At 40.1% G+C, this 27,483-nt stretch overlaps 2 protein-coding genes across 4 annotated transcripts in view; one reads left to right on the top strand and one right to left on the bottom strand.

Annotated features, from left to right (window-relative positions):
• The window catches only part of Mettl6 (methyltransferase 6, tRNA N3-cytidine), a 21,074-nt gene extending 6,793 nt beyond the window's left edge, over positions 1 to 14,281 (bottom strand). The window contains exons 1-4 of one of the 3 annotated variants that reach the window (XM_046452884.2): positions 14,142 to 14,281; positions 12,708 to 13,375; positions 11,855 to 12,004; positions 7,652 to 7,822 (exon numbers count right to left, since the gene is read on the bottom strand). In XM_046452884.2, coding sequence (XP_046308840.1) covers positions 7,652 to 7,822; positions 11,855 to 12,004; positions 12,708 to 12,932 — 546 coding nt within the window. In that variant the 5' untranslated portion in view covers positions 12,933 to 13,375; positions 14,142 to 14,281. Of the gene's footprint in view, positions 1 to 7,651; positions 7,823 to 11,854; positions 12,005 to 12,707; positions 13,376 to 14,114 lie in introns of all 3 variants that reach the window. The other 2 variants (XM_046452886.2, XM_058582105.1) reach the window with 2 other exon arrangements.
• Eaf1 (ELL associated factor 1) lies at positions 14,025 to 27,483 on the top strand. The gene is made up of 7 exons (XM_046452747.2): positions 14,025 to 14,121; positions 14,236 to 14,625; positions 16,874 to 16,968; positions 19,105 to 19,241; positions 20,804 to 21,024; positions 22,648 to 22,881; positions 24,798 to 27,483. The coding sequence occupies exons 1-7, from the start codon at positions 14,025 to 14,027 to the stop codon at positions 24,842 to 24,844; spliced, it is 1,221 nt and encodes a 406-aa protein (XP_046308703.1). The 3' UTR covers positions 24,845 to 27,483.

Below are 27,483 nucleotides of genomic sequence, written 5' to 3'. Positions count from 1 at the left end.
GGTTCATAGGTTTCACTAGATTACCAAGGGGGTTCATGGCACGAAAATGCCACGAACCCTTGCCCTAGAAATCCACCAGCCTGGATTTGCATTATTAATCTACTACTTTTCTTTCTTTTTCTCAATGGTGGAAAGAAAGGGGTGAGTGGAATGAGAGGATGCTCAAAAACACATCATACTGTAAGCAATGTGCTTTTTTACCCTTTTTTTTTCTTTCCAGACAGGTCTCACTATGTTTCCCTGGATGGTTTGGAACTCCCCATTCTCCTGCCTTAGCCTCCTACATAGCTGTGATTACAGTTGTGTGCCACCATGCCCAGACAACACCTTGCTTTTTGAAAATTAACCCATGTCATTCCTATAGCTGAGGTCATTGTCTTTCAGTGCTGTGTGGTGCTCCAACTGTCTGAACATACTACAATGTATGTCTCCTCCATTAGGTCAAATTGACTTCGAAACTGGTTACTGTATCAGAAAAGTACAAGGGGTTCTGCAGATGCATATTCTCATCAATACTTGGCTTTAACAAACTTCTAAATTTTGTTAATCCAGTGGTATCTCCTTATGATTTTATCTTACATTTCCTTGGTCACTGAGATCATCTTTTTATGTGTTAACTTACCGTTCTATGAAATGACTATGAGTATCTGCCCATTCTTCTATTAAATTGTCTTTCATTCTGACAAGAATTCTTTATGTATTCTAGATACTAATCTTTTGCCAGTTGTATAAATTACGTTTCCCAATTTGTCTTTTTAGTTTCTTAATATTGTCTTTGAACAGTAGAAATTCCTTTTTCTTTTCCTTCATTTTTACTATCATCATCTTTATGCTTAAAATGCTTTGGGTCTTCTTTGAAGTTTTCCCCACTCTGAGGTCGTATTTTCTCTTGAAAGTTTTAAACTTTTGGTGTGATGGGGGTACTGGGGATTGAACTCAGGGGTGCTTAACCACTAAGCCACATCTCTAGTCCTCCAATTTTTGGTACCAGGGATTGGACCCAGGGGCACTTAACCACTGAGTCACATCCCCAGCCCTTTTTAATTTTTATTTTAAGACAGGGTCTCATTAAATTGCTTAGGACCTCACTAAGTTGCTGAGGCTAGTTCTTGATCTTGCGATCCTCCTGCCTCAGCCTCCCAAATTGCTGGGATTACAGGCATGTGCCACCACATGTAGCTAAACTTCTTTTTCATGTAAGTCTTTAATTAATTTGAGAATGAATTTTGTATAGGTCTGAAGTAGGAATCCAATTCATCCCCTCCTATAAATAACCAATGTTTCTACCTTTCCTAGTGATTTTCAACTATCATACATCAATTTTCCATATCTGTAAGGAACAATTTCTAAACTGCATCACACTCCATTTGTGAATCTGTCCTCCCGCCAATACCACTCTGTCTTTAATTATTATAGCTGTAATAAGTCTATAACTGGCAAGGAATAAATCCCCCATCTCATTCTTCTTCAGGAGTGTTTTGGCTCTACTTGGTCTTTCATGTCTATTTAAAATCAGCTTGTCAATTTCCTCAAACCCACACCTCTCCCAATTAAACAACAATCCGACAAAAAATAAAATTTGCAGGGATTTTTAGTATAATTACATAGTTTACCTATGGAAGAAATACAGAATATGTCCTGAACACAGTATTTCTCTCCATATAAATTTTCTTTTCTTTTTGGTACCGGGGATTGAACCCAGGAGCACTTAACCACTAAGCCACATCTCCAGCCCTTTTTATTTTTTATGAGACAGGGTCTTGCTAAGTTGCTTAGGGCCTCACTAAGTTGCTGAGGCTGGCTTTGAATCTGCAAACCTCCTCCCAAAGCCTCCAAAATCACTGGTACTACAGGTGTGCGCCACTGTGCCCAGTCATACAAATTTTCTTAAATGACCTTCAATGTGCTATGTATAAAATTTACTCTCATACAATTTGTCAGATTTTATTGTAGGAACCCTTTAATTTTTTTTATCAGTGTTCAAAAAAGATCTTTTTGAACAAATTACATTTTTTTTTTGTATTATATAACTGATCTTAATATATAAGCACAGATTTGGACTGGATGTGGCAGTGTAGGCCTGCAATCCCAGCTACTTAGAAGGCTGAGGAAGAAGAATTTCAAGTTCAAGGTCAGCCTGGACAACTTAGATTCTGTCTCAAAACAAATTTTTTTTTAAAAAAGGAGATTTTGATTGCTGGCTGTCATTTGCAGGCCCTGATGTAATGGAACACAGACAGCAGTCAAAACAAATGACAATAACATAAGCAATATAACAGGAAATTAAAAAAAAAAAATCAGAGCACATATTGCATGTTACTCACCCCCTGCCTTTTGTAGTTGTAGATAGATAGAATGCCTTATTTTATTTATTTTTATGTGGTGCTGAGGATCAAACCCAGTGCCTCACGCATGGTAGGCAAGCACTCTACCACTGAGTCCCAGCTCCAGCCCGTTACTCCCTTTTTAATGTGGCAAAATATATATAACATAAACTTAACCATTTTAACTTCTTAAGTATACTGTTCTATGACATCAATACATTCTTCTTATACTTTTGTGATTCTTAGGGGTGGGGGGTTGGGAGGCAGTCCAGGGAACTGAACCCAGTGGTGCTCTATCACTGCGCTACACCCCCAGTCCTTTATTTTTTGAGACAGGGTCTCACTAAGTTGCCTAGGCTGGCTTCAAACTTGCGATCCTCCTGCCTTAGCCTCTCAAATAGCTAGGATTACAGGTACGTACCACCACACCCAGCTGTTCTAATAGTTTTTGATTAGAAAATTAGAATTTATAGTTTCTACAAGTAACACATTTCTTTTTCATTCTCAAATTTTTAAATTAGGGTTTTTGTGGGGGTTTTTTTTGGTGGTGCTGGGAATTGAACCCAGAGCATGCTAAGCAAGCATTCTACCAACTGAACTATTTCCCTAGCCCCAAATTTTTAAATCAAATCTTATATTTTTGAGCTGATTAGCACCTCCAGTACAATGTTGAGTAGAAATATAGTCACATGTCATGTAAGGAATTTTTGGTCAACAATGGATTGCATATATGACAGTGGTCTTATAAAATTAAAATGGAGCTGAAAAATTCCTATTACCTAGTGACATCATAGCTGTCATAGTCACAGCACAACATATTATGCTATTTGTGGTGATGCTGGTATAAAGAAACATACTACACTGCCAGCTATATAAAAGTATAGCACATGCAATTATGTACAGTACATAACACTTAATGATAATGATTGTTTATGTTTTAACTACATGTCTTGGTCTGTTTTTCATTACTTCAGTGAAATACCTGAGGTGGGAAGCTTTATTTTAAAAAAGGTGTAGTTAGTTAGTTCACAGTTATAGAGATTCAAGGGCATGATCCTGGAATCAGCTCTGAATTTGGGATGGCAGAAGAACATGTGTGAAAGAGATCTCACAGCGAGACGGGAAACCAGAGTGCAGGAGGAGCAAGGCTTTCTCTCTATTTAACAAATCTTTTATGAGAATTAACCAAATATCCAACAAGAACTGCCTCAATCCTTTCTGAGGGGAAGGCCTAAATGACCAAAGGACCTTTTAATTGGTCCTATTTCAAGGGTTCCACTATTTTTCATATTGCCACACAGGCAGCCAAGCTTCTAATACATGAACCATTGGGAGAACACACTTGATCCACATTCAAATCATGAAATTATGTGTTATTTCTTTTCATTTTAAAATATATTCCTTCTACTTATTAAAAAAGTTTAACATACATTGTTGGTGGGACTGCAAATTGGTACAATCACTCTGGAAAGCAGTATGGAGATTCTTAAGAAAACTTGGAATGAAACACCTTTTGACTCGGTTATCCCATTCTTTGGCATATACCCAGAGGACTTAAAATCTGCCCTTAAATAGATGAATGGATAAAGAAAATGTGGTACATAGACTTTCCTATGTGTAACCAGTGTAACTCCATATCAGATACAACCACAAGAATGGGAAGTCATATTTCACGTATGTATGATATGTCAAAATATATTCTACTGTCATGTATAACGAAAAAGAACAAATAAAAAATTGAAAAAAAAAGATTATTTCAAAACTGCAGCAGCAGTTGGGTATGGTGGAACATGTCTGTAAGCTCAGAGGCTGAGGCAGGAGGATCATGAATTCAAAGATAGAGTCAGCAATTAGTAAGTCCCTAAGCAACTTTGTGAGACTATCTCTAAATAAAATATATAAAAGGTCTGGGGATGTAGCATAGTGGTTAAGTGCCTCTGGGTTCAATCCCCAGAACCAAAACAACAACAACAACAACAACAACATCAAAATCCCACAAAAACCTGTAGCAGCAGTCTCACATACCTTGTTTACTGTGTCTCTTGAACGCATCATTTTTCTCTTGTGCTTGATTGAATCATGTATTATTTTGTTTATTGGTGGCCCAAGGAACAATAGGCTCATATAAATATATACCATGAAGTGTAGGTGTGTAGTAGTTGTAACATCTATGTACTCAATGTATACTTTACACAATAATAAAATTGAATTTTGTTAAGTGACACATGACTGTATGCCCTATCTATATCCCCAACTCCTCCCGAATACTGAAAACCTTTCATTCACGAAATCCCTGATATAGCACCATCACCTCTTTTGAATAGAGTCTTCATATTCTTGTTCTCGCAGAATCCTGACCATCCCCTTTCAAGTTAGGCTGTTTTCTCCCATCACCTTTGTAGCACCACAAGGCCTTGCTATTTTCTGTGAATTCTTCTTTCTCCTTGTATCACCTACTATCTTTTCTTGAGTCATCTATTGATTCCAGGGTCATTTCCCTCCATTTTGTGAGGAATGTATTTTCTGGTTTACTGTATTATCTGAATGCTATTCCACTTTTAATTCTGGTCAACTTCAATATACATGTGGATTATCTTTCCAAATATGCTGACCTCTTCACAGTTTGGGCTTCTCTCTTCTTGAGATCTTGTCCTCCACCCTATCTATACCATTTACTCCCACAGTAATGTCTAATATGCTTTGTTAATACCAAGTAGTATAACCCAGCCATGTGTGGTGGCACACTCCTGTAATTCCAGTGACTCAGGCAAGAGGATGGCAAGTTTCAGGCCAGCCTCAGCAACTTAGTGAGACCCTAACACAAAATTGAAAAAAAAAAAAGAGGGCTGGGAATATAGCTCAGTGTTAAAGCACCCCTGCGTTCAATACCTAGTACCAAAAACAAAATCAAAACAAACTAAAACTTTCAATTTGGACAAGTCACTCTCTGTTCAAGCTCCTCAGCTTCTCCTGTTCTTTCTCTAGTTTCCAATGTCAATAACCCTTCACCCTCACCTAACCCTCCAAATCAGGTATTTCCTAGCATGTTTTCCCTGATGCTTCCCCCCCCCCCCCCCCTTTAGCTTAAGTTCCAGGTTCTGGAGCATTTTGAATTCTCACCTGTTCAGATACGAGGGGCAGAGAGAGTAGAAATAAGGAAGAAAAAAAACTCACAAAACTCATAAGGAGAGGGCTAATATTGGTGTGCAGAGATCTAAATGTTTAAAAATAAGGGAGAATAATTCCCTAATAGGTTTCTAGTGACTTCTAGTTTTATAGTGACTTCTATCTTATACTAATTTTACAAGTTAATACCAGGAGCCAAGCACTGTGGTGCATGCCTATAATCCTCCTGGCTCAGAAGGCTGGGGCAGGAGGATCTGAGTTCAAAGTCAGCCTTAGCAACTTATCGAGACCCTAAGCAACTCAGCAAGACCCTGCCTCTAAATAAGACATGAAAAAAGGCTGTGAATGTGGCTAAGTGGTTAAGCACCCGAGTTCAGTGTAGTTCAATGAAGTTCTCTTACCCAACATCTAGCTTCCTCGACTTGCTGACTGATCTCATCTCCATCTGAATGCAGAGTGATTGTGGCCTGAGACTTCCTGAATGGTGCAGGCTGTGGATTTTGCAGAGCACATGCTTCTGCACTTTAGCAACTCCCCACACCTGCTGTGAGCTGCGCACTTACACTGGTCACTTGTCTTTGTTCCCAAATTTGCTTATGCCAGTAATACTTAAATTATAATTCTGTAACTTGAATATATAACAATGAAATATGTACACCAATAGGAAGCACTTAAATGTTCCATAAAAAGTAGATCATTTTGAAAAGACTTGATAGAATCTGCCCTTAGATTACTTTCCAATTCTTTTAAGTTCTTGCTTCACCGTTTTTTTTTGTTGTTGTTTTTTGAGTTTTTTTTTTGTACTGGGGATTGAACTCAGGGCCTCACACATTCTAGGCAAGCACTCTACCACTGGGCTACATCCCTAGCCCTTTTTTGTTTGAGACAGGATCTTGCTAAGTTGCCCAGGCTGGCCTCAAACTTGTAATTCTTCTGCTTCAGCTTCCCCAGTAGCTGAAATTACAGGCATGTGCCACTGTGCCAGGCTTATTATTCCACTTTTAGAGTCACTAAAACTGCCAGGTGTGGTGGTGCATGGCCAATCCCAGCTGCTTGGGAGGCTGAGAAAGGATTGTCAAGTTCAAAGCCAGCCTCTGTGAGATCCTGACTCCAAATAAAAACCAAAAAGGGCTGGGGATGTAGCTCAGTGGTAAATCTCCCCTGGGCTCAATCCCTAGTACCACCCTACCCTCCCAAAATAATTAAAAACACTAAAAATATTATATGTGGTTTATGTAAATGATTAATGGTCCATCCATATCTTAAAAAAAAAAAAAAAAGGGCCTTGGCCCTCCATCAGGAGTAATGCCAGGATGAAAACTCAACACTTTTGTGTGTGTGTGCGTGCTGGGGATTGAACCCAGGGTTTTGTGCATGCAAGGCAAGCACTCTACCAATGAGTTATATCCCCAGCCCCTACATTTTAATATATAATAAAATGTTTAACACTTTTAAAGATTTCTTGGTTTAATTGATTTTTAAAGTTAACCAACACTGCAACCAATTGTTTATAATAGGTAAGTTTCCACTATAGTTTATAAAGTGCCCAGATTCATGATGTCACCTTCATCTCTGTGAGACACTCCCATTTTACAGACAAGGAAACTGAGGTTCAGAGATGGCAGATGGCTTGTCTTAAGACACATGACTTCATGAGTGAATCTTTACTTCCTGAGTGCTACAGCAGCCTCCTGATAGCAACAGCAGCTTGGACTCTTCCCAGTTTACTTACAATAATGACAGCAGCAACACCCTAATGGCTGACTTTTGAAGAGGCTTACCGTGTTCTAGGCATTGTGCTTTATACCCATCTCATCCAATCTTCCTCAAATCCTAAATCTTGGAGCTATTACTTCAACATTCACAGGTGAAGGAACTTGCCTAAGTGGTAAAACCAGGTTTTGTGTCTAGGCATTCTTAACTTCGCATCCACTGAACTTCTTATTCCTCTCACCTCCACAGATCTCAAAATCATCCTTGCTCTAGGGCTGGCCAAACTCTAAGAACAGTCACAGCACTGAACAAATCCAAAGTTACGGTGGGTATTTTATGCCAGAGAACCCCTTTTCATATGCTGAAAACACAATCTACATAGTGAGAATGAAGAGCCTTTGACTCTCAACAGTACTCGAACCTCAGAGGGAAGGTAAACCTGGGGATCTGGATGTCCAACCCTCAAGTACAGACCCCATACTACTAACCTTGTAAATGTTTTTTAAAACAAGGTGCATCTTATCAGGGTGAATGGCTGAGAGCACAAATATCAACATGACAACGTCCACAGATTCTGGTGGTACATGATCCAGAAGGTCATCTTTAGTGAGATCACACTGGAATACCTGGCATCTCTCAGTGTTATATAAAGGATTTTGCTAGAGAGGGAAAAAAGCAAAAAAAGAATTTTAATGCAACCGCCATGCTGACATATACAAAACATATACCATCAAAAGAAGATTCTATTTCTAGCTGCATACTGCTACACAGAAATAAAACCAACTCTTCTTACTGGATAAAACCATGTAAAGCATTCATTATTCAAAACAAGAGGCAAGGTATCACTTAAGCAAATCATTTTTAATTGAGGAGAGAATATAGTCTATCACTTGTTCAAAACTGAGCATTTCAGAAATGTGTACTTGCAGAGGGATGATAATATAAAATTGATCTGTGCTTCCTTAATCCTCTGAATCATCCCCTTTAAGCCTAAATCCTGTGGGAAGCCTTCCAATTCCCCTTCTTGGGAGGCTCCCACAGCTCTTCTGGAGCATATCTTCCTTTGATGAAGAAAACTAAATTTTTTTTCTTTTTTTTTTTACTACAAGTATGTTCCTGGTATATTTTGGTTGGCGGGCTTCAACACATGAAAAATATTAAGTTGTTCCTCCATATAAATGAGGACCTGATTAGATAGATACATAAAGTTATTGGAAGGAAAATTCAATATTGAAAACATGTCAATTCTATTCATAATTCCACCTATAGATCCAATGCAATCTCAACCAAATTCCAATAGACTTATAGAAACTTACCAAGGTAAATCTAATTTATCTGGAAGCAAAAGTCAATTTTTAAAATGAAAAAGGAGATACACCATGGAACATCAAAACATTGCAAAATGTAGTAATAATAAAACAATGTGGTTTGAGAAGGAGATCACTGAGACAGAATAAAGTCCCCAAACACCTGTGTGTGGGAGAGTTTAACATTTACATGACAAATGTAACAATTAAGATAAAAAGATAAAGAAGGTGATAATTATCAGAGTAGGAAAATGAATTTCTCAATCGGTTAGTGTTACAACTTTTAGTTTTAGCTCAGAGATACACAGAAATGGGAAGACACAGCTCCTGCCCTTACAAGAAAATAGCTGGAAAGAGAAAAAAAGAGAAAAAAAAAAAAAGATTTTTGTGAACCCATCAAAGGACAGAGATCACAGAACCCACCAGCCCAAAATCTGGAGAAAGATGTGTTTTTATCAGGCAGACACAAGACCCAAGCACTGGCTTACCTGAGGCAAAAGCCCTCTATCTAGACAGACAAAACTAGAAATTTGGCAAATTGCTAGAGACCAAAAGTGGGCAATGGAATGTGAAAATATAGAACTGTTTCCAGCCCTCTAAAGGGGTAATAGGCTAGGCTCTCAAGGAAAGGATGGTGCTTTCTGGTGGTAGTTTTTCTCATATCCTTTAAGGAAGAAAATGCTGAATCTGCATGAAAAGGTCACCTGAGGCCTGCAACCTAAGGACACTATAGAATACTTCTGCAGCTGGGGCAAGAGAACCACTCAGCCCTAGTCCAATCAGTCTGCATGGAGAACAGCCTCAAGATCAAGAGGGGACATTGGTAGATACATCTTGCAGCTGGGAGAGCGATGGATAAGAAAAGCTGTAAGTAGAAAGACATATGAAGGTCATACCACTGAGACACAGGCGCACCGCAGAGTGGCATTAGTGAATAATAATACTCTCTCCCATGGCCCACCAAGAAGTCCCAAATAATAATATCCATAAATTGCAACCAGGAAAGTGCGAGAGACAGACTCTATTTGGGGAAAAGAATAGGGGAATATCCAAAGGCAAGCCACCAGAGGGTTTTAAGTCTGGTGCCCATAGCAACAACAAACCTCACAAGTAACTACAGCTACAGCTTCAAACACACCCCAGCTCCTGGCTAGATTATTACAAATTCCTATTACCTCAGTATCTCCTGCCCTAATATGTCCAGCTTCAATAAAGAAGTACAAGGCATACCAAAGACAAGAAAAACATTCTGAAGAAAGCAATCTTTAGAGCTAGACTCAAACATGACATAGACGATGGAACTAAAAGTTTGGGTATTTAAAATAAGTATGATTAAAATGTTAAAGGCTCTAATGGAAAAGATAGACCATGTGCAAGATTAGGTAGCTAATTTTACTAATGGAAACTCAAATATAAATGCCCCAAACCAAAAACATGGTCAAGAAAATGAATAATTATGCTTCTGACAAGTTCATCAGTAGGAACACTGCTGTTTAGGAAAGAATCAGTGAACTTAATGACAGATGATAGAAATTATACAAACTGAAAATGCAAGGAAGAATAAAGTTGAGGCGGGGGGGAACCCAAACAACATTTAAGAGCTATGAGGTAACAGCAAAAGATAAGTACTTTTTTTTTCATGGCAGGAAAAAAATATATATTTACATATTGCAAGGTCTTCAGTATCTTTGGTAATAAAGAACAAAACATGGGGACATTACTTTTTGCCCAAAGATTGACAAAAATAAAAGACAGATATCAAATATTGAGAAATGGTATCTTTAAATTATTGGTGAAATTATAAATTGGTACGATCTTTTTGGAAGAAATCCTGGTAGTAGCTATAAAAATTTAAATGTGCTTATTCTTCTTCCAAAAAATTCTACTTCTTCCATTGTCCATCACAGAGAAATGTATACACGTTTTGATACCCAAGAATCATATGTTTGATACCCATCACATAAACCCCCTATTTGTAAGAGAAAAAAATTAGAAATGATATAAATGATGAATAACAACAAGGTAACTATTATGTAAGTATATCTATCCATTTTATGGAATTTTTATAACAGATATGTGTATAATGTGGTAATCTACATGTACTAACATGAAAAACTGTAAGACATAATAATGTAGAGTGAAAAACATCAAGTTACATTAAATATGACACTATCTACAACTATTAAAGATCTAATGGATGTTAAAACTGCAAAAGGTTGATGTGCATGTTGTCAAAGTGCCCCCCACATATTTGTTAATGGCAAAAGAAAAATATTTTTATAGTAGGGGAATTAGGCAATTGCTACCTTAACCTAGGGAGTAAGACGACTACTACAGCTTGTAAGGAGATCACCAGATATTATCGCTTGACAGGATGCAATATGCAAAATACAACATCACCTATAAATATATTTATGCGGGGCTGGAGTTGTGGCTCAGTGGTAGAGCACTTGCCTGGCATGTGTGAGGCCCTGGGTTCAAATCTCAGCACTGCATATAAATAAATAAAATTGACAATTAAAAATACAAAAATAAATAAATAAATAAATATATTTATGCACCCAAATTTTACCTGATTTAAACCTAACTTTTAGTTTACATGAAATATAGAGGATAGAAGGAACAAATTAAACAATAATACCAAGAAACAATCAGACCAACTTGGAACCTAAGGCCTTATTATAGAAAATTGACTTGATATCTCCAAAAACTCAGTGGAAAAAATCATAGTTCAGGACAGGAAGACAGGAGCATTTTAAGCTAAGGAGATTTAAATGACATAAGGGTAAGAGGTAGTTTGTGACTGGATTGAAAATAGCTATATAAAATAACTTGGGGGGCTGGGATTGTGGCTCAGTGGTAGAGCATATGGGTGGGACATGGGTTCGATCCTCAGCACCACATAAAAATAAAGGCATTGTGTTGTGTCCATCTATACCTAAAAAAATAAATTGAAAAAAAAAAAAAAAGAAAAGATAACTTGGACCTACTTGGGGAAATTTGAATCTGGGATAGGTATTAAAGACATTAGGGAATTAATGTTATTTTTGCTGGATATAAGCTAATTGTGGTTATATTTTAAAAAAAAAAGGCCTTATTTTGGGGAGACAAATTTAGGAGTGAGTCTTGATGTTTGTAATTCACTTTAGAATAGTTCAGCAAAGAAAAACGTTTATACAGCAGGTGTAAAGTATATATTTTTCTTGAATAGAGATGTATTTCTATACGTGTTGCATATGTATGTAAAAGGAAAATTACATTCACAGTGATCAGCATCAGAGAGAGGACTGGAAAGAGAACTGCAATTAGGCAAATGGATGCAAAGGGCAGGTCAAACACAAAAGAAAACAGAAACATAGCAAAACACATAAATGGTGTACCAACCTTAACAAATTCAACTGCTCTTGGAGAAAAATCACAGGCATAGGCAAAGATATTCATATCTTCTTCTAAAAGCGGGAATAAACAATTTCCAACCCCACAACCAGCTTCAAGCATGGTTAATTTTTGGCCTTCAAACTGGTGAAAGAGAACCTAAAGTTATAATACATTATATTTGAATAATGAAGAAATAAACCAAATTAAAAGACCCAGAATGTGAGCGACAAAGTCTTTCATCCCACTGAACAGATGATAAACAACAGAACTAATAAAAGTTAATACCGGTACCTCACATATCATCATCCAACATTGGGCAGGTTGTGCAGAAAAAAACCCAATATACTGGCTAACTGAACAGATTCTGAAGCTAAACTACCTGCACTCAAACCCCAAATCCTCCTCTGCCCCTGCAGTCTATCCTTGGGCAATCACTTCAATAGCCCTGGGCCTCAGCTTTACATACAAATGGGAATAACAATACACTTCGCAGATTTAGGTTTGAGAAAACAAGTCTTCTTAGAAAAAGGGCCACAATAGTTCATTAATTGCTATTATTTTCAATTTGTCACTAAATTCACTCAGTACAAATGAATATTTAATATTTACAACTTTCAGAGCAGTCTTTAAAAAAAAAAAAAAAACAGAAAATCTATGCGTGTCCTCTCTTCTAAACATTAGCTAAAAATCGCTAAAACTACGGACCAAATACATATTTCTTTCCTAAGGTACCAAGCATTTTGATAGACTTCATAAATTTTCTACTTCACACTGCCTTCAGAATGCAATAAAGCACCCCTCTTCCACACACCTGTTCCAAATGAAGAACAGTTCAGGATAAGGTGAAATATTAGCTTACCTCCCTACATAATCTTAGCTCCTCAAACTCTCTGGTGGTCCAGTGTCTATCTTTGAAAAAATTGGTAGTATTTCTTTTGTAAAAAAGGTCCCAGTTCTTCTGAGCATCTTTTTCCAGTTTTTGTTGTTTAAAATCAGACACCAAAGCTTGGTCTCTTTTCAGTTTCTCCTCTTCTTCAGAACTGAGAATTCTTGCCTGCAGTCCTTTCCTTTGTGATGAAGCCATCTCATATGTTGGTGGCAATGCATTTAACACTAATGAAGATTCTCCATCCTTGCATAATTTGAGGAATCCATACTGACACTGAAGACACAGGGTTTTCTCAAGGCCTGCGGTGCTTCATACAAAAAAGAATGAGATTCCCACTAGGAATTCTAGAGCAATTCTTTAGAATGCAGAGTGAGTGGTTCTACAATAGTTTTTTTTTTTTTTTTTCCTGGTACCAGGGGATAGAATGTAAGGGTGCTTAAGCACTGAGTCACACCCCCCAGTCTTTCTTATGTTTTATGTTGAGACAGGGTCTCACTAAATTGCTAAGGCTGGCCTCCAAATTGTGATCCTCCTGCTTCAGCCTCCTGAGTAGCTGATATTACAAGGGTGTGCCACTGCGCCCGGCTTTACAATAGCTGTTGGGGACGCTGGGTTCTATTTATCAAACACGGTGCTTCCTAGAGGAAGAAAAAAAAAAAAAGCTCATTAGGGGTTCTAGAGCTCTTTAGCAGGGTCGATGGTTCTAAAACAGTACTTTCAGAGGCTGGGTTCCATTCATCAAACACCAGATGCTGTCTCTACACAAAACCCTGCCCCCTAAAGGAGGAGAGGTCACAAAGAAGATCAAGACAAGTTTCTACCTTCAGAGGGCTTACATTCAGTAGCCAGGACGGTTTCACGCGCCGAACTCTAATTCAAACCGGAATGAGTCAACTATTACAATAAGTCGGTTTAGTTCAGAAAAAGAACCACCTCCGTGAATAGACTGAGAAACCTTGAAAAGAAAATACTCATCCATCTTCGGTGCCCGTCAAAGGGGTGACTTAAAAAACAACCACAACAGTTGCCCGAACAGAAGCAGGATCGGCGCTTCCTTAGGGTCGGAGACAGGCTTTCTGGGAGGACACAGAGCTAAGCTCTGACCGCAATCACAAGAAGCTGCCGCATGAACCAGAGGGAGACGCGCTTTCTAAGGGGCCAAAGCCCTCTCACCGTCATCGCGGCGCCAAGTAGGGGTAGTGACCCAAGGACACGTGGTTAATGTCCCGAGGACCCATCTCTAGCAGGACACTCGGGATAAACTAGGCCGCACGAGTCACTAAGGAAATGAGGAGAGCGGCCCACATTAGTTATGAGACTCGAGTTAAAGTAGTTCTCCACGCTCTGGGCTCGACCGCCATCAGTTCCCTGACTCACCTACAGGGTAGGGCAGGGCACACTCACCCCTCAACCAAGCACGGGCTCCGAAGATAGAATTCGGGAACCGCGGTGAAACATCCTGAGCATTCACTAACCAGCGAGGAGAACTTCGAATTAGGATTTTCCCGGCGGACTTCTCTTACCGTGGCACCACCTCTGCTACTTCCGCTAGGAACCCGGAAGTACCTACCAAACGCCGGAAGTCCTGCGGCCTTGCTTCCTCAGAGTCTTCCCGGGTCCCGACGCAGAGACTCGTTTCCGGTCCCAGGTGGGCGGCGGCTTGGCTGTCCGTGCGCTCCGGAGCGGTGTTCCGGGAGCACCGTCCTCCCGGGCACCAGTGCCGGGAGCTCGTGCTGGGGCCGCGCCAAGAAAGAACCGATCTGGGCGCGAGGCAGGTGCGGGGCCATGAACGGGACCGCGAACCCGCTGCTGGATCGCGAGGAGCATTGCCTGCGGCTCGGGGAGAGCTTCGAAAAGCGGCCACGGGCCTCCTTCCACACCATCCGCTGTAAGTCAGCGCACCAGTCGCCACATGCCAACCTCGGCTCCCTCCTTTCTTCCTTCGGCCCTCCGGGGTCCGGGGACTTCCCTGCCAGCGTCAGTTCCCCTCTCTTTTACCCCAGATCCTCTGGGACCCCGATTTGCAACTTTCATTCTTTTCTTTTTTCTTTTCTTTTCTGGATTACTCCTCCCGAACAAAATCTTTCGTCACTCCCAAATGTTCATTTACCTTATAATCCTTAACATGAACCCCGAAGGTCACTGGCCTCTTTCTTATTTCATCCTCTCGACCCAACTCCCAAACCGAACTTCTCTTCTCCCTCGAATCCTTTTCCCTTTCTATTATCCTAGAGGTGATGGTGGTGGTGCGGGGGGGGGTGGGGGGCTGCATACTTAAAGGATTTATCGTTTGCTGTAAGCCTCATTTGCTTCTTTCAGTTTCATTCTGTTCTCTGCTTTCCTCAGCTTTCCCACCCTCTTCTGTCTTGGTTTTAGTCATCCTGACACTTTGCTGTGTCTCCACTTCAACCAAGGAATCTGCATCCTTTCTGCGCTCTGTCAGATCCGTCGCGCCACCCCCGACCTCCACGCCTTTCGTGCCTTTAAACTGAAGTCTTTTGAGGTCATCCGCACCACCCTGGTTTCTGGACCAGGTCCCTTGTGGAGAAGAGTAAAATTAGAATTTGTGAACCTGGCATAGGTTAAGGTTGGATCTATGTTTGGAAACAGAATAGAGCAGACATAAAGAATGTGGAAATAGTCATTATGCTGGACCTTCTTCTCTGTGATTATAGACTGTTGAGAGGGGGTACTTATATTCTGTCCTGGGTGAAGATTTGGCTGTTAGGAATTGGCTGACTGAGCATCCCCCTGTGATTCACATGCTTCTGGTTTCCTGTAGTGCTAACATTGGTTGAGGCTTGTTTTCATCAGAGGAACTAATAGATGTGACTCAACACATAGGAAGAGGGTGTGTTAGAAAATGAAGTTCCATCTTTGTGTGGCCTCTTGCTGTGCCATTTCTGTGCTTCTTACTGATAGCAGATTCAGCCCTTTCAAAGAGAGGATATTGGGAATGTGATTAAACCTTCATTTCCTGAGTTTGCTAAGTTGATCTATTCCTCCAATGAAGGGAAACGTTCATGTACACTCCTGGCTTGCAGTTTGAGGCAAGTGTGGGTTAAAGGTGAAGTAAGATGGCTATTTGGGTTGTGCTTTAACTGCGATTCAGAAACACCAGCAGGATAACCTTTGGAAATACAGCCCAACCATCTATCTGGTCTGAATATCTGCAGAAGTTATGGAATTGAGTGTAGTAAATTTTTTTTTTGTTGTTGTTGTTACAAGTTATTGTACCCAAGGGCACTTAACCAGTGAGCCACATCCCCAGCCTTTTTTTTTCTTTTTTCTTTTTTCTTTTGAGACAGTCTCACTAGGTTTACAGCCTCACTAAGTTTTTGAGGCTGGCTGTGCATCTGCAGTCTTCCTCCCTCAGCCTTCCGAGTCACTGGGATTACAGGGGTGTGCTGCCATGTCCAGTAAGTGTGGCAAATTCTGACAGCTTCTATGCAAAATGGAATTATCTTTTATGATGCTGTGGCCTTTTTCATATAGGGTTTACAATCAAGTATTTTTTTCATATGCTTCATTGCTTTTGATCTTCATTACCCTAATAAAACACTTTATTGTGGATGATGAGGCATGGGTTTTCAACTGTCCCTCGGGAGAAGGAAATGGTTTAGACCCCTTTACCCCCTGCCCAATATAATCATATGGGGGTTGGAGCAAAAGTATATGGAATTGTCTCTGAGATAGTAATTATTGAAGCTGAATGAAGGTACTTGTGGGTTTATTGTACTTTTCTTTCTATTTTTGCAAAAATGAAGTTTTCCATAATAAAATGGTTTTTAAAGAATTCTAAATGATTTTTGCTTTCCATGTATGTAATAAAAATTTTAATTCTTAGCTGAGCATGTGGTGGTGCACATCTGTAATCCCAGTGACTAAGGAGGCTGAGGCAGGAAAATCACAAATTTGAGGCCAGCCTAGGCAACTTAGCAAGACCTTGACTCAAAATAAAATAAAAAAGGACTAGGGGAATAGCTCATTGGTAGAGTGCTTGCCTAGCATGTGCAAGGTTGTGGGTCCAATCCCCAGTACCTCAAAAAAGAAAAGAAGAAAAAAAATTAATTTTTAAATGAAAATGTCCAGGAATCCCTTATTCTTAGTAACTTGGTCTTTTCCTTTATCTTTAGATGATTTTAAACCAGCATCTATAGACACGTCCTGTGAAGGAGAGCTTCAGGTTGGCAAAGGAGATGAAGTCACAATTACATTGCCACATATTCCTGTAAGTTTATCCCATTGTTGTTGGTTTTAATGAAAGCATCACAGTGAATCCTTGTATATGATTATATTGCAATTTGAATTTCCAACTGTAAAAACTTTTAGATTTCTAAAGTGCCAACATATGTAAAAAAGGAATTTTGAATCATGGGGATGGGGTAGAGTTCAGTCAAGTTACTCAGGCACTTGGTTAAAATGTTTGTCATTTTCCCCAAGTTCCCCTTGCCCCCTATATGCTACAAAGACGGCGAGGTTCCTATGTGGACACCTAGCACCTCTGTTAAATGTACATAGTTTTTCTCCTAAGCAGCTCTGAAGAGAAGAGCCCCAGTGCCCTACTGATAAATAGCCATATCAGATACTGAGCAAACCAAAGGTTTGGAGCATGTGGGCAATTTAAGGATGAAAAACTCAGTTAAAAACTACATTGAAGCCAAATGCGTTGGTACACGCCTATAATTTGGCTACTTGGAGGTTAAGGCAGAAGAATTGCAAATTTCAGACCAGCCCAGGCAATCTTGTAAGACTCTGTCTCAAGATAAAATAAAAAAGAGGTCTGGGGATGTAGCTCAGTGGAGGAGCATGCTCTTAGCATGCAGCAAGCCCTGGCTCTAGTCCCCAGACCAAATAAATAAGGCAAAAAAAAAAAAAAATCCTCTTCTGATTACAAGATGCTCTTTGTAAACGTGTCATTGCACTTAACAGCTCTGTCCTGAAGCATAGTAAGTTCTTGGTGGCTACTGATAGAATAAAAAGTCTCTGGACAGGGACCTAGAAACCTTTGTGCTAAGGAGAAATTATCTTCCCATTCAAAGAGCTATTTCATTATTTGCTGTCTGTGTCAGGTTACATCATCTCCCTTTGGACCTTAGTTTCCCAAATGTAAAATGAAAGGGTTAGATAAATTGTCCCTAAGGTTCCTTCTAACTCTAAGTTTTTTTTTTTTTTAGTATGAATAAGAAGTCAAAGAGCCAAGCAGTTTTTGATTCAAAGCAAGGCATTAAATCCTATTAGCAACAAATATTAATCGAGTGACTACTGAGGCTTAAAGAACGTAACTTTGAGCAATAAGGCACCTTTCTTGTTCTTGTGGAACTTGCGGTCTAGAATTTAAATTAAAAAAAAAAAAAGCACATATTTTAGAAAACCAGGGAAGGCTTTCTTAAGGAAATTACCCTTGAACTCAATCTGAATGTAGAGTAACTTCAAAGGAGATTCAAAATATAGCAGGCAAAGTTGGACACTGTGGCACATGCCTGTAATCCCAGTGGTTGGAGGCAGGAGGATTGCAAGTTCAAAGCCAGACTCAGCAGCTTAGCAAGACACTAAGCAACTTAGTGAGACCCTGTCTCTAAATAAAATATAAAAGGGGCTGAGGATGTGGCTCCGTGGTTAAGCACCCCTGAGTTCAGTCCCTGGTATGAAAAATAATAAACACACACACACACACACACACATACAGACACACACAGATCGGGCAGTATGTGCCATGGTGTACACCTGGCATCCCAGTTACTTGAAGGCTGAAGCAGGTGGTTCACAAATCCAAGGCCAGCCTGCTGACCTAGCAGACCTTATCTCAATAAATAAGTAAGTAAATAAATAAATAAAATTCAGGAGTAGAGCACCCATAGGTTCAATTCCCAGTATTGGGGGTGGGAGAGGATGTAGCCAGCAGAAGCTTGTTAAAGCCTGAGGCAGGAACGAGCTTGAGGATCTGAAAGAAGCTGCTCTGAAGCACACACAGTCCAGGGTTGGGTGGTGCAAGGCCTGATGGCTGGCTCGAAGATTTTTATCCTTTGGCCTAAGGGTGACAGGGGAGTTATTGAAGGGCTTAGGCAGATGACTAGCAGGCCTTGCTTCCTGAGGGTAATGAGCTGCCCTCAAGAAGGCTCTGTTGGTTATGGACATGATGGAAAGCCCTGGACTCTCCATAAGAAATTTAGAGAGCACTCACTAGTTTTACTATTCAAGTTTTACTTAGACCTATTATGGTTAATTTCTTTTTTCTATATAGATCAGTTCTATCTTTTTGAGTAGCTCTGATAAAAGATTTGATGAGATAGCCATTTATAATGTCAGTTTTGATATTCATAATTGGTGTGCTTAGCTTGATCATTTATACTTTTGTGGCAAATAGGGATCCACACCACCAATGACTGTGTTCAAGGGGAACAAACGGCCTTATCAGAAAGACTGTGTACTTATTATTAATCATGACACTGGTGAATATGTGCTGGAAAAACTCAGTAGCAGCATTCAGGTCAAGAAAACAAGGTATGTTAAAAAACAGATACAGTTTTATATGATGTTTCTAAACCTTTGTAGTATCGATTCCAGTTTTATGAAGATGTGAACATGGGATGTTCGCAACTCTGCCTGTGTCTTCTTACACAAATCAATAAAATTGTTATTTTCCTTAAATACAATGAAAAGAAATAATGCTTTTAAGGGAGTAATTTATAATTAATCCAATTTTATCAAACTCATGATTGTTGTTAATAATCTACATAAGGGATGAGATTTGTATTTATAGACTTATAATTAAGAAAGAGTAATTGCATAATTTTATTGGTTAAAAACATTACTTTTTTATAGGGTACAGTTGAGTTGACTAATGCCAAAATAAAACTTTGCCTATTTTTTTGAATAGTTAACTTTCATTAATAGTTCATTCAGCTAAGCACACCATGTCTTATATGAAGCCAGTTAGAGTTTACTTGAAAATTAGAATTCATTCTATAAATAACCAGTGGTTCTATTTATTACATTGTAATACAGTAATTATTGTAACATAGTAATTCAGTTTTAAAGACAGTGTTACAATCTAATGTTTTTCTGTTTGTCTCCACATACTATTTTTCTTCATTGATTCAATTCCACAAAACAATAAAAATGACTCTCATTTATTGAGAGGTTATCACAAGACAAACAATGCTTGGATGCTTTATGTGCATTATTTAATCTTTACAAATAAATTTCACAAAGGTGCTATTATATTTAAAAAAAAAAAAAAATAACCTCAAAAACACATGAGGAGACTGAAGATTAGAGGCTGTGAGTTCCCTAAATTGGACAGCTACAACCGAGGACCACACTGGCAGCCAGCATAGAGCCCAACCCTTCTCATGCTGCTGTATTGTATGATCGCCTGCAGTGAAACAGGTGCTCTGTTACTCTTCCAGTATCTGTTGTGGTCCTCTGTTTCCTTTCTACTCAGTGTGATCTGGGGACTAGCAACATCAAATCACCTGGGTACTTGTTAGGCAGAATCTCAAGACTTACCTAAGGTCAGACTCTGCAGAAATCTCCAGGTGACAATGTGCTAAAGTTTAAGAAGCACAAAAGAAATTGTTAATGGGTAGAATTTTCTTAGTTTGCGGTAGAACTCTGTGACATGGTAGGCAAGCAGTAAATAGATAATGAAAAAATTTGTACGCTGGCCAGTATTATAAGAGCTAGTTTATTCAGGAACTCCTGAATTCATGATAACTGTGTATTGCAAACAAGTCAAAGAGTAAGATGGAATTTCATAATCACATTGTAATGTACATTTTTTTTTTTTTTATCATTGCTGTAAAATGTGATCTCCTTGAGGGCAACAAGTCTACTTAAAAAAAAAAAAAATCTCTCTATTTTTGACACACAGTGTAGTACTGGAATGTAGTAGACACTCAGTTCTTTAGTGAGTAGTTCTCATGACCAAATGACAAATAGCAGTATTTTGCAGGGGTCTGGAAAGGGCATGGGGTTTTGCAGACTTCCAAGAATTTGGTCACCTGGACAAATTTGAGAACTGCTGTTTTAGCCCATCTGATTTAAAGTCTATCTCATTTTAGAGCTGAGGGGAGCAGTAAAATCCAGGCCCGAATGGAACAGCAGCCCTCTCGTCCCCCACAGCCATCACAGCCACCACAGCCACCACCACCACCACCACCACCACCACCTCCGCCGCCACCCATGTCTTTCAGAGCACCAACCAAGCCTCCAGTTGGACCCAAAACTTCTCCCTTGAAGGATAACCCCTCACCTGAACCTCAGCTGGATGACATCAAAAGAGGTAGAGAACATTCTCTAGAACCATGATAGCAACATGGAGTAGGGTGTCCATGTTCTTTAGGAGATCACAGAGCTGCTGTATTGATCTGGCAGCCCAGACATTTGCTATTATCAAAAGATTTTCTTCAAAGCTGACTCCTCCAGAACTGCTGGGTAGGGCCTTCTAGTATTTATTTGTGATTATCAACTTGTGACTATCTTGGCAGCATTCTTCTTAAAGGCTCAGACTCTAAATAAGCATGACTGCCATCTGAAGCTCCATATGGCATACCTTTAAGGCTTTTGAGAAAGAGGGTTTTAGATATTGGGGGGTGAAAACCAAATGTGGCAATGTTTCTGAGCTCCACACTAATGTACCTAAGTTAGAGGACCATTTAAAACAATATCACCAAATGCTTTGTGCTAACACAAAGTGTATAAATATGAAAGAGGCCATGTGATCAGTGGAAATGGATTCAGGTCTAGAAAGACTTAGAGGTTTGGCTTGGCTCTCCCACTGCAAACCCGAGACACAGTTACCTCAGTTCTCTTCCACTATGTAGTCTGCTCCTCCAGACTGTTAGAGGTTACGAGGTTAAGTATTTTATTTCACATTTGTAAGTTTTCACAAAACAAAATAAAATCCACAATAGTAGAAGACAGGGAAAGATAAAGAATTGTTTTGGAAGTTTGCTTTTCCCAACCTATAGAAATGCTGCGTTTTAGCACCTAAAGTCACTCTCTGCACTGTGCAGTTGTTATACCTCTTGATTTTTTTTTTTCTTTCATTGATACTAGAATGCTGTTGTGGAAGTTTCCACTACAAAGTTGAATAGGAATAAGATGGTGAGTGGTTAGTTGTTGTGTTATGCTTAAAGGAGCCATAGCCATTTAAGGCCACATTGTATGTTTGGACGGGAAAATCTGTCATCATTCTCCATGTATCCCCAGACATCGGATGGCTAGGTAAAACACGGTTTTCCTTCCTTACATCTGTGAAAAATGCAAAACCTGACAGGCATGGCCTTTGTTCCAATATGTAAAAGCGAAGAAGAGGAATGGTATTCTGCTGTGATTCTTCACTTGCCATGGTTCTTCCTGCAAGCCTCCATAGAGTTAGACAGGACCTCAGCGGTTGTCTGGCTTTCATGTTTCCAGAATGACTTGGAAAATTCATTGACTTCCTCTTGGGTCTTTCTGTTGGTTGAAGGTAGATCCAAAATAAGCACTCAGACCTTCCAGCTCCTAGTCAAATATTTTTCCAGCCCTTTAACACAATATTTCTCTTATTTGGGGTTTCACCCAAATAAGAATCATAATTCAGAATCCTTTTTTTAAAGTAAATAAATAATAGATTTAATTTGTTTCCTATACAGAATGGTCATTATTCTGAAGCAGTCTGCTTTTTGTTTGTTTTGGTTGAATTCAGCATTTTTTTTGAGTCTCTGCAAACAGGTTAGGTATTTTGTTTGTTTGTTTCGGTTTGGGTAATTTTGTTTGTATGTTTTTTAAGGAGTTGAGAAGCAGGAGTTGTTCTGGCGTGTTCCTTCCTGCTGCTGTTTCGCTAGGTCACTGTTTATGGAGGCTTTGGAGCTCTGCCTTGAGAGCTGTTGCTGTGCTGACCCTGTCGTTCATGTTATTGCAGAGCTGAGGGCTGAGGTCGACATCATTGAGCAGATGAGCAGCAGCAGTGGCAGCAGCTCCTCAGACTCTGAGAGCTCCTCAGGAAGTGATGACGACAGCTCCAGTAGCGGAGGCGAGGACAATGGCCCAGCCTCTCCTCCCCAGCCTTCCCACCAACAGCCGTACAACAGCAGGCCTGCTGTCGCCAATGGAACCAGCCGGCCACAAGGAAGCAACCAGCTCATGAACACCCTCAGTAAGTGCATTCTCCCTTCAGTGGCTGAGACAGGGCCAGCAGAATCTGTAAACCTGAAGGGCTTTAAGACCAGAAGAGGATCTTGCAAAGATAATTTGGAGCAGAAAGAAGTGTGTTACCAAACAGTAAAAGACAGGCACAAAACTAAAAATCTGCTGTTTGTCTTTTCCATTTTCTACTACCACAAGTTGGGTTTTGTGAATTCTGGGAAATCCTGAAATATGAATAAATGGGTTCTTTGTTTTTGCATACACCAGGTTTAAGAGACAACCTGCCACCACACTATCCACGTCTTTTATAAAAAAGAATCCATTGCCTGTGTTTAGAAACCTACTAGCTTTGACAAGAGGGAAAAGAAGGATATTGTGATGTTTGGTTGGTTTTTTTCCTTATTCTTCTTCTGGGGGGAATTGTGCATGCTAGGCAAGTGCTCTGCTACTGAGCTATATCCCCAGCCCTTTTCATTTTGAGACAGGGCCTCACTAAGTTGCCAGGGTGGCCTTCAACTTGTGATCCTTCTGCCTCAGCCTCCCAGGTTGCTTGGATTGCAAGTGCATGCATATTCCACACCTGGCTTGGGTGGCTTCTAATGCATGATACTAAAGTAAAGCAGGAAAACAAGAACAAAAATGCCTCTCTCTTTGGAATCCTGATGAATATTCATTTCTTGGTTCTCCTTCTCCTTTGAAGAAGTTGAAAGGTCTTTTAGCTTCGGTGGGGAAACTAACCTCATTAACTTCAACTAGGCAGAGATAATCTCAATCATTTTGGACTGGATAAATCTTTTTTGTTGTGGGGCTGTTCTATATTTTGTAGGATGTGTAAGAGCATCCCCAACCTCTGCCCACTAGATGACAGGACCAATCTCTCCCTACTGTGTCAACCAGAAATGTCTCAGTACATTGTCAGATGTGCCCTATCTTCAACATAAGTTGAACTATATGAAGAAAATCTGGCTTCATACAGGCAGGGAGTTAGAAAAGGAAGGCTTCGGGGCCAGTTGCCCTGAAAGGAGTCTAGGGACTCCAGAGTCCTTTGAACAGATTTTGAGAAGAATTGGCCTAGAAATTAGCCTTCCAGAAATAGAGGTTCACTTTTGTTTTTTAATCCAAGTGGTACCAGCTGGGGTGCTATTATATGTATTCCTGTTATATTAACATGAAATGTTGAGTCACTCCTGAATTCTAAATTTTGCATACCAAGTAACAATCTGGGGCTTTGTAAAGCTTTTAGTTCACATTCAAGGTTTAAAGTAAGATGAATATCTTGGACAGAGGTGTATCAGAGGGGACATTGGATTAGCATACAACTGTGTAAACAGCATTCAGCTTCCACAATGGAAGCCTCACTTGGTGTTTTCTTAGCTTATATGAAACAACTTAATGTGAACAATGCCAGCAAAGGGATCTTAGTTTCTTGTCATGTATTAACACATTTAAAAGCTGTCTGGCCTACTTCTCCCTTGTTCTATTCTAATGAGCAGTACTGCTGGGCTTTGCGGATACCAAAAATAGCATTTCTTTGGAAATGTTGATTATACCAGTTTTTTCGGTTAGCCAAATTGATTTTCCTCCCTGATTAACTCATTAAGCCCCAAGCTTTTAGTTCTATGTATATTTCAATGAAATTGACACAGGTGTATTAAAATAGTCTGGAAATCATACTGTAGTCTTATATTAATAATATTAATTAGTATTATATTGACTGATATTATAATTGTTATAATTCTCCTTGTTGTTATATAATCACATCTTGTATGCTGTATTTTAAGTTTTTGTGCATGTTCCACATCTGAGACAACAGAACAAAATGGGTTAAGTTGAATTAGCAAGGTTTTATGGTAGTGTGATAGCCGAGGCAGTCCACTAATGAACTGGGGGAAGTCTTTGTTAAGGTTTATTCTTTCCTTTCTGTAGGAAATGACTTGCAGTTGAGCGAGTCTGGCAGTGACAGTGATGACTAGCACCAGATCTTTCAAAATCTACTTTCTGGTGCACGAACCTGCTGCAAGACCGGGCTGCTTTTGCATGGAGTCCGTTGCCAGGAGGAACATGTCGTGGATCAGTGCCTGTAGTAGGAGTTGGAGGTTCTGGCGCTCTCGGATATTCAAGTCTTTAACTTAGTGGTGATGGGTGATTTTCTCATGTAATTTTTGAACAATCTCTTATTTCAAAGTTTAAGTAGATCTATAGAAGAACTAACAGGATTATATTTCTATTTGGTTAACATTGTTAATGAAAAACAGACAGATGTGCCCTGGCCTGGGTTACTCAAAGGCACTGTCTTCACCAGGCCAGTGAATTGGCCTCCATAGCCATCCGTTCGGCCTAGTGGTCTGCATCAGTGAAATGAAACAATCTGGAGGAGCAGGAGGAAGGGAAACCTCAAACTGCATCATAGAAACATGCATAGAAATCATAGAAATATGGCAAAACCACTTTAAATTGTTGATACTAAGTGGTAAGGAAGCTTGTCTGACCCAGCCTGACAAGCCCATGTAGAAGTGGACTTGAGTGGAGTCCTCGGGTGTCAGCTGGGCGGGGAACCTTGAGATCTGCCAGCACAGTCCCCTCATTTACAGGCTAGGAAAGGAAAGCACACAGCTGGCCAGGGCCAGTGTCCAGGCCCAGTCCAGGGTTTTTCTCACTGCTCCCTCCCTGAATTTCACTTAGTGGAATCAAGAGATGCTTACACGTGGAACTTTTAGATGTACATTGGCACTTTTATTGGATTCCAAAAGACAAAAGCACTGGGTATTTCTAGCTTGAATTCAGATCCAGACAGTCCTTAAACACGCGAGGCTGAGTGAGCAGATCAAACCAGCAGCCGTGGTGCTGACACACGGGACTAGGTAGGATCGAGGCTTTTCGTTCCGTGTGTTCCATCTTAGGTGATCTTCATTCGGTGGTTTTTGACAGGGGTGGGGGGTAGGAGTGGAAGAGAGGCGTAGTGAAGAAACCTCTCCGAACACACAAACCAGCAGGAAGTTTTCAGAAACCAGAGCCTAGATAGGAGTTCTGCAATATGGAATGAGCACATTCTTTGATAAGGTTTTTCTGTTTAATGCTTTTGTACCACTGTTTGTGCCTGACTTCCAGACTGACTTGTATTTTTTATATAAAACCAGAAGAAAGTCACAAGATTGCCTTTGACAGTGTGCAGTTTCCAATTGAATCTGTTGTTGCTGGAAACTGGTCGCTAGTAAATGTTCCATGTTGAGTGAATGTGTGGTAAACCATCTAGTGATACGTTTGGAGGAACCCATCTGTATCGTCTTAGTGGCTGTGTCCTCAGAAGTTTCTGTCTACTTTGTTTCAGTAGGCATCAAGACATTAATGATTTTCCTTCCTTGGGTTCCTCTACTCAGATGACCTCTCCCTCCCTAGCTAGTGGAGGGACACAGTCTGAACCTAGAGAAGAAAGGGGTGGCCCATGTGGGGGCTTTGGTCAGAGTTGTACCTTGTAGGTCAGTTATTTCATCCACATAGTGACTCCAGGGAGCTGGGGGTGGGACAGGAGCTGTTCCCCAGCAGCATGCCCGCACCAGGGTAGGAACTTATCTATAGTGAACTGATAATTGCTTTATAATTACTTGCAGATGACAGCTCAGGGAAGGCTAAGGTCAGGATTGGGAGACTTGAATTGTTCCTGGATGTGGGAATTGTGTCACTGCTCTTAACTTGCTCAGACTGGGGCAGGTTCTAGGAACTTGAATGAAGAATATCTATTTAAGCCCCCCCTCCCCTGTTTTTTTCTCCAAAAGCCTTGATTTCTGTAGTCAGAAATGGTTTTTGGCATGTTAGGTTGATACTTGTTTCTATAGGAAATACTTGCATGTGGCACTGGGCTTGGTGAGTGACGCTTTCTGAGCTTCACACACTCTCCTATGTCATCTGTCCACCCAGTACTGCATGGGAATTCTTCAGTGTGGCTCTGGGTTTTGTTCCCTGTGCAAAGCCTTCAGTGCTTCTGTTCTTCCATTATACTCCCTACCCCGACCCAACTTTCCCCACCAGAATAAGGAATCTTTTCTTTTCTAGAAACGTATTCTCACAGATGAATTCTCACAAATCTCCTTCTGCTAGCCAAATTGGATTTTTTTCTTCTGTCTTTGTGCCTCCTCTCTCTCCTGCTCCTCGTCCTCACTCCAGACTCCACTTCTGAGGCTCTGTAGGTACCATCTTCATGGACTCTTCCTCTACTCATTTCATACCCCTGTGAAGTACCCTGTGTGCACAAACTGAGCTTTCTCTTGCTTGAACTCTGGTTGGTGTGAGCTCCTTAAAATCAGGGACTGTCATCACAGGCTATTCTGGTGCGTAAGCCTGGTCAGGGAGGAGGCAGAGAAGGCTAAGCAGTAAAGCCCAGGAGAGAACTTTCCAGGCATTTGGACTAAACTGACCATACAGTGCCTGTGCTGAAGTCTCTTAACTGAATTGTTAAGTTGCCTCTTAATGCAGCGTCTCTGCTGTGGGTCATTTAGGCAGGGTAGAAAGATGAAGTCTGGAGTGTCTGAGGAGCCATGGCAAGTCTTAGTAAAAACGTGATTTGGGGAAACATAATACAAATGAACTAGAGATTTCTTTTTTTTTTTTTTTTTTT

Source organism: Marmota monax, unplaced genomic scaffold, assembly GCF_021218885.2.
Source record: "Marmota monax isolate L192 unplaced genomic scaffold, Marmota_monax_Labrador192_F-V1.1 WCK01_AAM20220418_F8-fsc00042, whole genome shotgun sequence".
Taxonomy (NCBI): Eukaryota; Metazoa; Chordata; class Mammalia; order Rodentia; family Sciuridae; genus Marmota; species Marmota monax.
This window is presented reverse-complemented; position numbering and strand designations above follow the sequence as displayed.